Source organism: Lynx canadensis, chromosome D4 (assembly GCF_007474595.2).
Source record: "Lynx canadensis isolate LIC74 chromosome D4, mLynCan4.pri.v2, whole genome shotgun sequence".
NCBI lineage: Eukaryota > Metazoa > Chordata > Mammalia > Carnivora > Felidae > Lynx > Lynx canadensis.
Genome location: NC_044315.2, coordinates 29,911,320 through 29,925,471, shown reverse-complemented (window position 1 = coordinate 29,925,471; position 14,152 = coordinate 29,911,320). Strand labels below are relative to the sequence as shown.

The following is a 14,152-nucleotide window of genomic DNA, read 5'->3' as shown; positions in this document are numbered from 1 at the left end:
CCAGCACAGAGCCCAACGCGGGGCTCAAACTCATGAGCTGTGAGATCATGACCTGAATCAAAGTCAGATGCTTACCCAACTGAGCCACCCAGGTGCCCTTCTTGTTTTCCTTTTAAGGGAGTCCAAAGCCCCAGCATCTGCTAATATCAGCCATTTTTAAAGTTTATAATTAAATATGGCTGCATACAACTATTTATGGATTATTTTTCCTCATTAAGCCCCACCTTCCAGGAGAATTAGAGACCTGACATTAGTCTTATCCAGTGGTAATAATAACAACATTTATTATTCATTGAGTGCTTACTTTGTGTCAGGTACTGTTCAGAGCATTTTACCTCAGTCTTTGCAACTTTTTGAGGTAATAAGTATAATTATTTGTATTTAAACACAAAGAAAATGAAGCACAGAGAAACTAAGTCCCTTTCTCATGGTCACACAGGAAGTCTGCGAGAGAGCTAGAATTTAAACTCTGACATTCTGAGTAGAGTGCATGCCATAGGCTAATTGTAGCTATCAAAATTCCTCCTGCCCCCAGAAGAGTACAGAGTTCAACAAACTGAAAAGGAAACTCATTATGTGAGATCTTTATTACAAATTAAACTAAATGAGGAAAGTATGAGATATATCTCAGGGGTTGTAGTTTTATGTAAAAAATACAGTAGGTTTAGTTTTTGAGGTTGGTGAAAAACTAAGAACATCATAAACATGTATGAGCACTATCTATTTTGAAAACTCTGATTTCTTATAATAAGTAAGATTCTTTCTTTTGAACGCTAAGTTTACATACTCCGTCCCCAGGTGATTTTTGCATATAGGTAATACATTACAACTTTCAAGAAAGTACAGCCATATTATTAACCTGATGTATTAAACAGCAGAGGTAAAATCTGAGGGACTCAATCTTATTCTGTTGGACATTTTACTGTATCAAGTATTGATTTAAAGAAGTTGGCCACTGTAATCTGTGTTTGTACAGGACTGTTCTGGCCTGCTAGCATTGGTGGCATGGATTGGACATCCTGCTTAGTGGCTTTAAAACTTCCCTGAATATTTTACAACCCACTATGATTTAGTCACTAAACAACCACATTTCTTCATACTCCCTTCTTCAGGTTTACTAAGTTGGTCTGTGTGTGATGGGGAGACATACAGCCTCAAAGGGCATATTAGAAATCCTAGAGGATGAATATTACAACTTGTTTCTCAGTAAGAAATGTTGCCTCACTCTGAAATCACTGTGAAGAGACAAAGTTCCTGATGAGAGTGTGCTGTCGCCCTCAAGAATTTGGGGGCTAAAAAAGATTCAGAACTACTGGTATTAAAGGCAAAGGAAAAGCATATTTCTAGCATTTTCATTTTATAACTTTCCTGAAGAAGTTTCCAAAGGGATATTTATTGCTTTTATATGTAGGGGGTTGCTTCTCAGGTCCATTGTGGGAAGAATCATATGAGGCTGCAAATTCTTCTCTGAGAAATATGTAAATAAACCTAACAACCAATATCCAATTAAATTAGTTCAATTGACATCTACTATAGGGGTTTGCCAAATTATGTGACATTTTCACATTAAAATTTCTTTGGATAAGGGGCATGATTTAAAAACAAAAGGTATGGTTGAAAAAAAAAAAAGGCCCTAATAAAAAATCAGTTGTCTATTTTAAGAAATTCTGCTGGCTCTAATACAGCCAATTCTGGCAAACACAGCATATTGCTGATTAGTTTTTCAGATAGTTCCTACAAGATAGCAAAGTAAGAAATGTTCTCTACAGTGTTGGTTGAGAAATGGTATCTAGATGAAATGAGAATATAAAAAGCAGCACACTTGTGGTCATGAAACTATACCTTCATGCATTGCATTGTCCCTTGGATTACAATAAAAAATGCTAAAGCATGGTCTTCCAAAATCTGTTACTTACATTTACTCCCAATCATATTATAAGACACTCGCTGTTCACTAGATCATTCAATGTCCTCATTTAAAATTCCAGGTGACAAACTTCCTCAATTAAGAGCTTGGAAGAGAGTTTTCCTCCTCCCTAGAAAGAGCTAGCTCCCCCCCCCCCCCCAGCCTTTTCTTAAGGACAACCATTTAGCTCAGTGTTTCCCAGTAGAGTGTTATGGCATTTTGAGCAGAACAATTCTTGGCATGTGGATGGCCCTTCCCACTCCCCCACCCACAACAGCCATTTAGTATCCTTGGCCTTCAGATATTAAATGCCAGTCGGGCACTCAGTCACTGTGACCACCCAAAGTGCCCCACACACATTTCCAAATGCAGTAGTTTGAGAAAACACTAAATGGTTTACTTCCTTTGTTTTGTCTACCAAGAAACTTGATCAAATTTGTCATTAAAAAAAAAAATATCTAGGTAAGAACACTATGTCTTATGTATCTGCATTCTAACTTTCTTTTAGTCCTGAACTTCCAGTTTAATTTGTATTTTCCTTGGTTCTGAATTTCATTTTGTATTCTGATTTTATTGTTAAGACAATCCAAATTCTTTGTGGAACCAGAGGAGGAACAAATAAATAAAGACAGCTTGACAGTTCAGAGGCATTCCCCCCTACCCCTTCATTCTTCAAAGTAGAACTAACTAGAAACAAAGTATGTATCCTTGTTACATACAGTACCCACTTTTAACTCCTACAGGTAAAGTGGTAGAAAAACTAATCCTCAGATACTCAGCTTAGAAATAAAGAACAGCAAGCCAAAGAGAAAAAAATATTTTTCAGACATTTGATGAAATTGACTATGTGTAAATGAAATACATTTATGTAAAGCCTTATTTTTATATAACAGCAATTTTAAATGAGAAAATCATATAGAAAGTATTTATTACTTTTAACATTATATGAATCCTTTTGCTAAAAATACAAATTCTGTATGCAGCTAGTTCTTCCATGTATGTCTTTATGTAGGGTGAAACATTTTGAAGGGCATCTAATTATACACTTCTCTTTTTCTGTATGAGCAGAAGTGGTTTTGGTTCTGATTTAACTGCATGATCCCCTCAGATTTCTCAGTTTTTAGCAATTTTTTATTGGGGGGATATTTCAACATTATTAGGCATTTAGATATAGATTTGCCTTTTATTATTTATTTAAAAACATTTTTTAAATTTTATTTATTTTGAGGCAGAGTGCAAGCAGGGGAGGGGCAGAGAGAGAGGAAGACACAGAATCCAACGGAGGCTCCAGGCTCTGAGCTGTCAGCACAGCACTCAACGTGGGACTTGAACCCACGAACTGCAAGATCATGACCTGAGCCAAAGTTGGATGTTTGACCAACTGAGCCACCCAGGCACCCCTAGATTTGCCTTTTAATATAAAACATAATTTAGTGACTACAGTGCTCCAAATGGTGTTCTGTTTTTCATACTTATTTGTATGTCACTTATAGTCTAAGAAGCTACTTTCGAGGGAGTATTTAGAGAAGATCCTATGAAGTAACTTCTATGAAGATGAGATTAAATACTAAAGATGTCTGTACCCTATGTTCTCTTACCTTAGAAGTGCAAACGGCTATGTTAGCAGGAAGCTGGGAAAACTGCTTCAATTCAAAGACATCACGTGCTGCCCATCGGCTCATGTGATTTTCAGCTTTGCTTGATCCAATCACATTCTGGTTTGAGTGAATATAAGCCACTTCCTGAACGCCATCTAGGAGGTAATTGATGTTTATTAAGTGATGTCTCGTTGTGAAGCAATATGGTTGTGCATATATTTTAAAAATTATCAGCAATACCACTAAAAAGAGGTTATGCTTTATTTTTTATCCTCAAGAAAAACGCTGAATCAGTATGTTAACATCACAGTATTCTTTAAAAAAAAAAATTGAAAAGAGAAAGAGTCCTAATATATTGGTCTAGGTTATCTTAGAAATGACTTTTCATTCTCATCTATATGAGAACTTCTGAGATTAGGTAAAAATCTTTTGATTTAAACCTGAAATAAGGGGTTTTGGTGAAGAGAAAAGTCATGGTGAAGGGTCATCTCTATGGATTTGTTGTTTCTGTTGATTTAACAATTCTTTTACTAATTTAAACAGCAGTCTAGCCTCATCTATCTAGCAATGGAGTGGAAGAGTGAGGTTTGTGACCAGGGAGTTTCATTTGGTTGGCTTTGTTCAGTTTTACTCTTTGTATTCTGTCTTTTTTGTACATATGCCCAGAGAATGTCAAGATTGGGAGCTTTTTAGGGAATGAAAAAAATTAACTGACAGCTTTTATCTGAAAGAAGTTTAAAAAATGGCTACAGTTTTTATTGCTTTGCTTCTAGGTACCTATAACCTACTTTTAAATTGTGGTCCTAAAAAAGAAGGCTAGAACTGAGGTCTGTAAAGGCTCCTACAAACATCCCTGGCAATGGACCTCAGTTTTGACCTTCAACACTTGTGCTGTTTCAGTCTTGAACCTCTCTCAACCCAAATTGGCAATCACAAGAAAACAAGATGTTGTTAAATAAGGTAGCTAAAAGGGCAACTAAGATAAAATTCTCCCTAAATTTCAAAACATCAGGTAGCGTGTATGGCAACAATTTAAAACCTCCAGAAGGATTCAAGGATTCTTCTGGTAGAACATTTACTCCGATTTCTTAATTTTGATGACATGTTTTATGCATTATTCAAAATAGCATTAGTTCCACACTACTGACATCTTTTACACAGTAAAAAACGAAAACAAAACTCAGTTGATCTTTTACAGAACGGTTTCTGCAATAATTCCTCAAACCTAAATCTAATTGTAGCACACACACCAAAGGACAGTCCAGTACTTAGTTACAAGGGTACCAAAAAATATATCAAATCGAACTTTTGAATAACCACAAAAGAAAGCTTGCTTTGTAAATAAGTCAAATACCTATGATTAAAGTTTTTACATCAAACTATCCTTGCTTATATATCAGCTTCTTTCACATAGTGTTTTTGGGAATGAGTCAGATACTTTTAAAAGCAGCGTTAACTCTTAAAATGACTAAACAGGTTCTCAGCAGATGGTGGTGGCAGGGGACACAGTTTTTCAATCTCCCTGAATTCCTACATAGAATGGACAGCAATGAGTCAGCAAAACAAAAGGCCATGCACAACACATACAACGAACTAAGATGACAAGATAACCCCCCATAGTTTGCCCTAAAATACAAACAGATGGGGACAATCCACCAATAGTACACTGTGCACAGCATCAGGGTGTGTGTGAAGGAAGCAACAGGGTGGCGTGTGATGAATTTGAAAATAGGAGAGCCTAGAACACCCAGCAGGTGTTCCCCGGAAAGCACAGTGAGCCACTTACTGTGAGTAGCTGAATCTGGATTTTCCATTCTTTAAAGCTGAGTGGGTACAGGGGGCTTATGAAAAGAAGGCCTGAGAGAATGAAGCAAACTCGCTCTGAGGAACCCCCAAACTGACCCACCAGGGCTCCCAGGTCAGGCCCACACAATGAAGAAAACTGCTGGGAGGGAGTCAAAATGTGCAGGGCAGGAAGATCAGGAAGGGGGGAAAGAGAAGGCCTAGAGCGGAGCAGTGGGCAGGGATAGAGGCAGGAAATCCCACCATGGTTTTGAGCACTGCACAAAAAACCAGTTATGGATCTTTGTGAAATTGGAAAAGATTTCCTAAATTCTGCCTCACTTAAAAAACTCAGGGAAAATAATGTCTATGAAAATGAGCAAGAGGGTCAAATATCATAAAAATTATTACAAGAGAAAAAAGAATAAGCAGCAGAATGAAAACATGCCAGAAACATGTGCTCACAAAGCAGATTAAAATTGTAATTTCAAAACAGGTAACAGACATTAAGAAAATGGTAAAACACAGGAACCAACAACATTAAGTCATAATTAGAATAACTCAGAAATGGGTGACAGGACTCAGGAAAAATTTAGAAGTTAAAAAAAATTCAGAAATGAAGACAACTAGAAGGAACACAGAGGGAATTAACACAACTACTGCTTTCAGAGAATGGAAGGGTATTTTTAAAAAGCACAAAGAAACAAAAAAAAAAAGAAAAGAAAAAGGGCTTGAGATAATGTGACAAATACTGAAAACAGGTAAAGAAAGTTGAATATTTGAATACCAGGCGTCTCTGAAGCAAAAGGCCAAAGCAAAGGAATAGAAAAAGTAAGTAAAAATACTAGTACAAGAAAGCTTTCCTGATATAAAACCCGAGTTGAAACTACATTATGACAATCTTGACCCAAGAATAACCAACAGTGCCAGGGTCTGAATGTCTTTAGGAGATAATTAGGTCATGAAGGTGGAGCCCTGATGAATGGGACTAGTGCCCTTGCAAATAGAGACATAAGAGAGGTGAGTTCTGTCTCCACTAGGTGAGGACACAGCAGCCTTCTTTAGACCAGGATGAGGGCCCTCACCAAGAACCTGACCATGCTGGCATCCAGATCTTGGACTTCCAGCCTCCAGAACTATGAGAAATAAATGCTTAAGCCCCCAGCCTGTAGTAGTTTGTTACAGCAACTTGAACAAAGATAAACATTCAAACACAATCTGGTAAATTTACTAGGCAAGAATGAAAAGAAAAAAATTCTTTGGGTATCAAGGGGGAAGAAAAATGACGTGATAGGAAACTTCATGGCAAAAGAAAATGAAGCCTCATGTTAAAATACTTCAGAAAAAGAAAGTGTGAGTCAACGATTTCATATCTGGCAAAAATGACTTTTAAGTATAAAAGGGCATAAATAGTTATCAACAGGAATCTCAGGGAATATTATTCTCATGAGCACTTCCTGAGGGAGCTACTAGAAAACAAGCTTCTGACGAAATTGACAGGAGAGACACTGACAGAAGGACTGAAGAGGAGCACTAAATTTATAGTTACCTACAGGTCAAAAGTAAATGAAGTCTGGTGGGGGGACGGGGGCGGTGATTCAGATGCGGCACATGGAGGGAGTCCTTGGGTGGATGACAAAGTTCTCCATCTTGACCTAGGTGGTCTTCCCTTTATCCTGCCACCCCCCATGTCCTCATTTGCACCTCAGTGTAGCATCTTGATTATAGAGCTGTTTTACAAGCTAATTTAAGAAACTTTCCCAGAACTATTTGATTGCACAAAACAAATATGTAACATAAACTTTTCAAAATGTCTATAGTTACCTAAAAATTTATCCATTGATTCATACATTTGCTCTTGATTGACAACTCTCTCATTTGAAAATTGCATTGATTGTTTTGGCATAAAAGTGCTATTTTTCTTCTGGCTAGGTAATTTTGAAGAGAAACCGACCCTATCTTTTAGAGTTTTTCGTGTATGGCTCTGTTTAGAGAAACTGATGTGGCGAACAGTTAAATCATCATCTGAGGATGAAAAATCATCGATAGCCTGAGAGCTACAATCCCCATCTGCTGCATACAGTTGATTTGTTTTCTTCATGGTTTTAGGACAAGTGTGAAGCTCCTTTTTATCTTCCTTTTTTCTCTTAAACCTCAAAGAACTAGTAGGTCTTTGCTTTCTTGCTCTTGATTCAGAGAAAATTTCAATGTCATCAGACTCGTCACTAATATCACTACTGCCTTTTCTTCTCATAATAGATTTCAGGGTCACATTCTCAGGGTTTAATTGTTTTGAAATTAGGCTATTTCCTTTGACATCAGTCTTTCTATCATCCCCATTATTTCTTATTTCAACAGGATGTTCTGTTTCAGAACCTTCAGATCCATCCACGAGTGGCTTAAACTTTACACCATTCTTGGGGCATCTCTGAGTTGTATACTGTGTGGGAAAGATGACATCACTATCTTCTGATTCTGTGACGTTCTGTAAAATGTGATGGTGGTCAGCTGTATTTTTTAAATTGCTGCCATCATCAGACTCAGAAGAAATATTTTGTTCTAAAATGTTCTGACTTTTATCAAAGATATATTTTTCATTTGGATTTAGGACGTTAGCTAACCTCTGATGTTTTGAAGTACCAAGAGAGTCACGACTTTTCTGATAACTAACGTCTTTGGCTTCTGTTGAAAGACATATGGGCTGTTCATCAGGACTTTCATCATCAGAGGCAATATTTCCATCACTTTCCTCTACCGTATTACATTTTGTTTCAAACAATTTAGAGAAACCACACTGGAGTAAGGTAAGCTGTCCAGGAGGACCTGAAGCTTTGCTTGAGTCAGAGCCTTTCTTTTTTCTTGAGCTTCCCACTGATTCATCATCACTAAAATCACTGCAGAGATTACATGCTTCTTCTGTCGGCAACTCTGCAGGCTGCTCCAGACCTCTGTGTTCTTGACAGTCAGGGTCTGTAGGCTATAAAAGAAGCAGTCACAGAAACGTTAGAAAATGTCCAGATAATATCAAATCTATCATACTGCAAGGGAATGAAATTTGGGTGGAAGATAACTTATGTACTAATATACCACTTGGTATTTTTTAAAAGTACAACATTTAATAAACAAATGTAAAGGATTTAATATTAAAGTCTGGTACACTCTTTTTTCAAGTTGAATAACTTTCCAAAATAAAAGTTTAGAATATGACATAATCAAGTTATCTATAAGGAAAAAACAGAACAGAGCAGTCAGCTTCTAAGATGCAGGGACTGATTCTGGTCTCAAAAGTAAGAAGTACACAACTCATTGTTTTCCATGGTCCAGCACATATTTCCAACCACGTTTTAAGAAAAAAATAAATTTTCAGGCATTAACAAAGTAAAGAATTCACAACTGGAAAATGGTTCTAATAGATTAAAAATAAGATCTGATAGGATCCTGCCCATCAGAAATAAAGAAAATATTTTAGATATTTTGAAGTAAAATTTGCTACAAATTTAAACCCAGTATTTATTATTTTTACATCAATTGGAGCTAAATACATCCTTCACTTTCTTAAAGCTGAGGCTTTATTAGTAAACAATTTGGAGAAACTATTATCCAGTAATTACTCCTTTTTAGAAATCCAGTAATACATTTGATGTTTGTATATTTCTATAAAGTTAGAAAAACATTCACCGATATTCCAAATCACTAAGCTGGTATGAATTTACACTTAAATTCCTAAATGCAAGAAAAACCCAGCAACAACATAAACAAAATAAGAAAAAACCTTCTACATGTACATTCTTTACTTCTGAAGAGGGCTTATGATGATAATATAGAGTTTGTAGTATGTGAGATGACAAACTACCAGAAAGATCACAAGATCAAGGATGCAAATAAAATAAAATACCTGTCAGAGAGTAATTCTGATGTTTGGATTTAATAATCTTAAACACACAATGATTACTATTTTTCTATTTAATTTGTTGTTTAATTAACAATTAGTTAGGTTTGATTGGCGTATTTAATTTTGGATTTACAGTTTGGTATAGTTAAAATTCTAGTTTGGATGCAAATGACTGGTGATTGTTCCCGAATGTGTTCTTATGATACGAAATGTTAAATTAGCCTAAATTATTTTTTAAAGATTTTTAAAAGTTTATTTTTAAAACAGAGAGAGAGAGAGAGAGAGAGAGAGAGAGAGGGCACGTGAACGCATAGGGGAGGGGCAGAGAGAGGGGGGACAGAGGATCTGCAGTGGGCTCCGTACTGAAAGTAGAGAGCCCGATGGACTGGGCTCAAACTCACAAACTGCGAGATCATAACCTAGCTGAAGTCAGATGCTTAACTGACTGAGCCACCCAGACGCCCCAAATTCACCTAAACTATTAATTTTACTGATCGTCTGCTTTGTATCCTCGACTTTTTTTCAAAGACTTTTTTCTTTACACGTTGAAAAATAAAGAAAAAGGAAAAATAGCTTAAAATTATCCCAGTACATGTTTTATAGCAGTTGTAGGCTACAGATTAAAAAATTACTTACCGTTTCTTGTTTGTGTACCGGAGGCTCCTCTTTCAACCATGTTGTGGCTGTCATGATCCCTGCTTCCACTTTGCCTTCTCTCTAAAAGAATGCAAAAGAATTGTAAAATATGGGGTAAAAACAACCAAATAAACAATAGCGATGGCATGCTAAAGCTTAGGATTAACTGAGAGCAGCTTGCTTTAGCTCTGTCTCTAACACGAAATGCTTCAGAAATTGGTGTGCCATCCTTGTGCAGGTCTATGCTAATCTTCTCTGTATTGTTCTAATTTTAGTATATGTGCTGTCTAAGTGAGCACTGCTTTAACTTTCTCTCTTAAGTTTTTTTTTTTAATTTATTTTTTGAGAGAGAGAGAGAGAGAGAGAGAGAGAGAGAAATGTGAGCAGGGGAGGGGCCGGGAGAGGTGGACAGAGGATCCCAAGTGGGTTCTGCACTGACAGGCTGACAGCAGTGATCCTGAAGCTGGGCTCAAACTCACAAACCATGAGATCATTACCTGAGCCAAAGTTGGATGCTCAACTGACTGAGCCACCCAGGCACCCCTACTTCAGCTTTCTTAATGTTATTTTTCCATTTTGTTAATTAATATAAACTCATATATAGTTTATATAACATTTTAAAATGCTCATAATTTTAGGTAGTACAGAGGTACAGTGGAAGTGTGCTGGGCTCATAAAGTACACTTATTTCTTGTATTAAAGCTTCTTTTTAAGTTAGAAAATAATACTTTCCAGCCAACTCCACTAAAAGTTCTGGTACAGGAGGGAGAATGAAAACAATGTTACATATTTACCCAGTAACAATATCCATAGTAACTATGTCTACACAATAGCTAAGGTAAGGACATATTAACAACATTTCAAACACTACAGATAATGTTGAATATTGGGAATTTGATATTCTAGCCTATATTGCTAATGTATTTATTTAGTTCATATTCATTAAAATTTATTTTATTCATTTAGTTCATATTCATTAAAATGTTTATTGATTCCTTCAGTGTAACAGACATCAAATGAAAAGGACCATCTAATATGAAACTAAAAAAAAAAAGATCTTAATTGTGTAATAGGCTTGCTACATCCTTTGGGAAAGTATTTATGCTTTTAAAGCTTTTGGTGTATCATTCAGCAAAGGTATTTAATGGACTAGATTCTAGAATATTAAATTCTCCTTCAACAGGAAATCAATTTATTTTTCTATTTAAGGCTCTGTTTACTGAACAAGGGGAAATAACCACTACCATCACCTGAGTTACAAATGCCCAACTTACAGATACGCATATGTACCGGTGGCATGATTCCAGCCACCTGGTATCCAGGGCAACAAGTGAGAATCTCCCCTACAGAACTCTGGAGAACCATAAATAGTTTGTTGAGATATTTTCTCTCAATGCCTAGAGGCTGTTACTGCAAGGGAGGTGGGCGGGTGGGGGAGGGGGTCTGCTTCCCAGTACTGCCTTTATTCTTTCAACAGAAGCCAAATGGCTACAACACATGGAACAGGGAGCACCAGAAATCCTCAATCCTGTTGCAACCCTCTTGTGAAAGGTAAATGCCAACTCTGGTCTTTTGTTTCTCAGGCCAACCATGTTGGTATCATCCTTAACTCCTCTTTTTTTCTCAGACCCTATACCTAATCCATCAGCAAATCCTGTCAGCGACACCTGAGTAATATATTCAGACTCCAATCACTTCTCACACCATCTACCATGATCGCTCTAGTCCAAATCACCATCATCCCTTGGCTAGATTATTGCAGTATCCTCCTACCTGGCATTTTGCTTCTGCTTTTGTACTTTGATAGCCTAATTCGTAATATTTAATCTAGATGTATAGGTCAGACTATGTTTCTCTTCTGTTCAGAGCCCTCTAATTGCTTTTTGTCTCACTCAAAGTCAAAGTTCTCACGTGGTCTGGCTTCCTCTCATCTCTCCGGCCCCATCTCTTGCTCTCTTGTTCACTCCACTCCAGCCACTAGGGCCTTCCTGCCGTTTTGAAATTATGCTGGACATGTTTGTCCTGCGGGGCTTTTGCATTTGTTCCTCTACGTAGAATACATCTTCCTCCTGCCATCTCCTCAAAGAATCAGTTGCAACCTCACAGTGAGCGCTTCCTTGGCTACTCCATCTAAAACCGCAATGCTCTTTCCTTGACAGTCTCCCAATTTCCCTTCCCTGCTCTATTTTTAAAAATTAGGATACAATTTACATATAACACTGTGTACATTTAAGGTGTATAACGTGTTTCGATACATTTATATATTGCCATATGATTACCACCATAGTTTTAGCTAACACCTCTATTATGCCATAGAATTAGCATTTCTTTTTTGTGGGGAGAACATTTAAGATCTAGTCCATTAGCAATTTTGAAACGTATAATACAGTGTTATTGACTATAATCACAATGCTGGGCATTCGATCTCCAGAAGTCATTCATCTTCTACCTGCTCTATTTTTACCTTCAGAGCCTGTCATCATAATAAACTCTATGCATCATGATTTTTTCTGCTTATTTGTTTCCCCAAAATAGAAGGTAAGTTTTTCAGTGAGTAGAGCTTTTTGTCTATTTCATTCATTTCTGTATGCCTAGCTCTATGATGTATAGTACTTGACACTTGGCATACACTCAGAAAATATTTGTGAAATTAGCTCTCAATATCTGTCTCTAAAGTGGGACCATGACAAAGATAACAAAGTTAGTACAAAGTAGAACTAAGCTGCCTGGACACTTGGTGGGATGAGCACTGGGTGTTGTATGTAAGTGATGAATCACTGGGTTCTTCTCCAGAAACCAATACCACACTGTATGTTAACTAAATAACTTGAAGTTAAGTGAATAAATGAAAAAGAAAAAAACGAAAAAACCAAAACTAACCAACCAAATTAAAAAAAAAAAAAAAAAAAAGAACTGTCTGGAAATCATCAGGTTAAAAGTGTTCTATAAATTAAAATTTCTACATCTTAAAACATTTTAAAAGGGATTTTCTACAGCCTTTAAAAATTAAAAATGTCTCACAGGAAGTAAAATAATTATTTTACTTTGTGATATATGCTTCCATTATACAGGGCTTAGAATATTTTAAAACACTGGCCAAAAGCAGCATGAATCTAATGAGGCCTGGATAATTTTGCTATTTATTGTTTATTTATTTATTTTACTTTATTTTTTTAGAGCAAAAGACTGCCCTGTAAGCACCTGGCCTGAATAATTTTAAATTCTTACTCAACAAATATCGCAGTGCTGATAATGTGCCTGGCAAGAAGTTAAGCACATTTTGCCACAAGAAAAATGTAAGACATGGACAGTCCTGTCATTAGTCAACAATCCTGGAGGAGAAACAAGATATACTTAGGACAACCAGAAAACAAGCGAACATCCCATTTAATAACTTGACATACTGAATGTCTTACTTAACATTTGCTTGAGGAATAGGTTGCTATTCTGTTAAAATAGAGGACTCAACTATCTGATAAATAAGAGAAAACAGGAGAAGTAATATAATGCTAACATATTTTATAGATAATAATTTCAAATGGAAAACACAAATACAAGTTGGTATGTTGGGTAGTACTCTGAGATGGAAGTAGGATCTGAGGGGTGGCCTGGAATACTGGAATACTAACAAGGCTACTGATTATAAAAGAGAAATGGGAAAGAAGAAGTCCATGAAATAGCATACTCAAAACCAGAAAAAGACAGGGGGACTTTATTTTTATTTATTTATTTATAAGTAATCTCTACACCCAACGTGGGCCTTGAACTCACGACTCTTAAGATCAAGAGTCGCATGCACTTCTGACTGAGCCAGACAGGCAACTCAAGACAGGAGGACTTTAAATGGGCCACTCAATTCAAATCAAATAGTTACTATAAAATAAAAATTCAGCAGTATACACCAGACACTGTGTAATAGTTGCAATATTCACAGAATACATATGATACACGTCTTCCTCTTAGCCATCTTGCTTACCATGCTTATTGATGTTACATGTTCATTATGTAAGTGTTCTCTTTCACCTCTCATCAAGATGGTCTACGTTCTTTAAGGACAGGGACCAATAACTGTTTTTATGAAACTCGCTAAATCAATCAAGTACGTGAAGCTTTTGAAAAGCTAAGGGAAACATCCTTGAGTTTTCTGAGGCTCATTTTCCTCATCTATATGAAAAGGAAGATGATACATATGATATTCCAGGATTTTATGATACTCATATCAATATCAACTGGAAAATAGGTTAATATCTATAGTATTCTGGTATATCAAAGAATTTAAGCAATTAAAAAAAAGATATAAATTTCTGTTTGAAGAATAAGAAACATCTGTATGCTAAG

The 14,152-nt window shown here is 36.4% G+C and overlaps 1 protein-coding gene and 1 non-coding gene across 5 annotated transcripts in view; both read right to left on the bottom strand.

Annotated features, from left to right (window-relative positions):
* Positions 1-14,152, bottom strand: part of ERCC6L2 (ERCC excision repair 6 like 2) — a 139,105-nt gene that overhangs the window by 36,572 nt on the left and 88,381 nt on the right. For all 4 annotated transcript variants that reach the window (XR_003964085.3, XM_032595490.2, XM_030293002.2 and 1 more), the window contains 3 exons: positions 9,815-9,895; positions 7,111-8,263; positions 3,505-3,659 (listed from right to left, as the gene is read on the bottom strand). Coding sequence is in view for 3 of the 4 variants with exons in the window: in XM_032595490.2 (XP_032451381.1) it covers positions 3,505-3,659; positions 7,111-8,263; positions 9,815-9,895 (1,389 nt within the window). In the remaining variant the exon portion in view is untranslated. The remainder of the gene's footprint in view (positions 1-3,504; positions 3,660-7,110; positions 8,264-9,814; positions 9,896-14,152) is intronic.
* On the bottom strand, positions 10,008-10,113 carry LOC115500166. Its single transcript, XR_003964417.1, has one exon. It is a non-coding gene; the product is annotated as a U6 spliceosomal RNA (small nuclear RNA).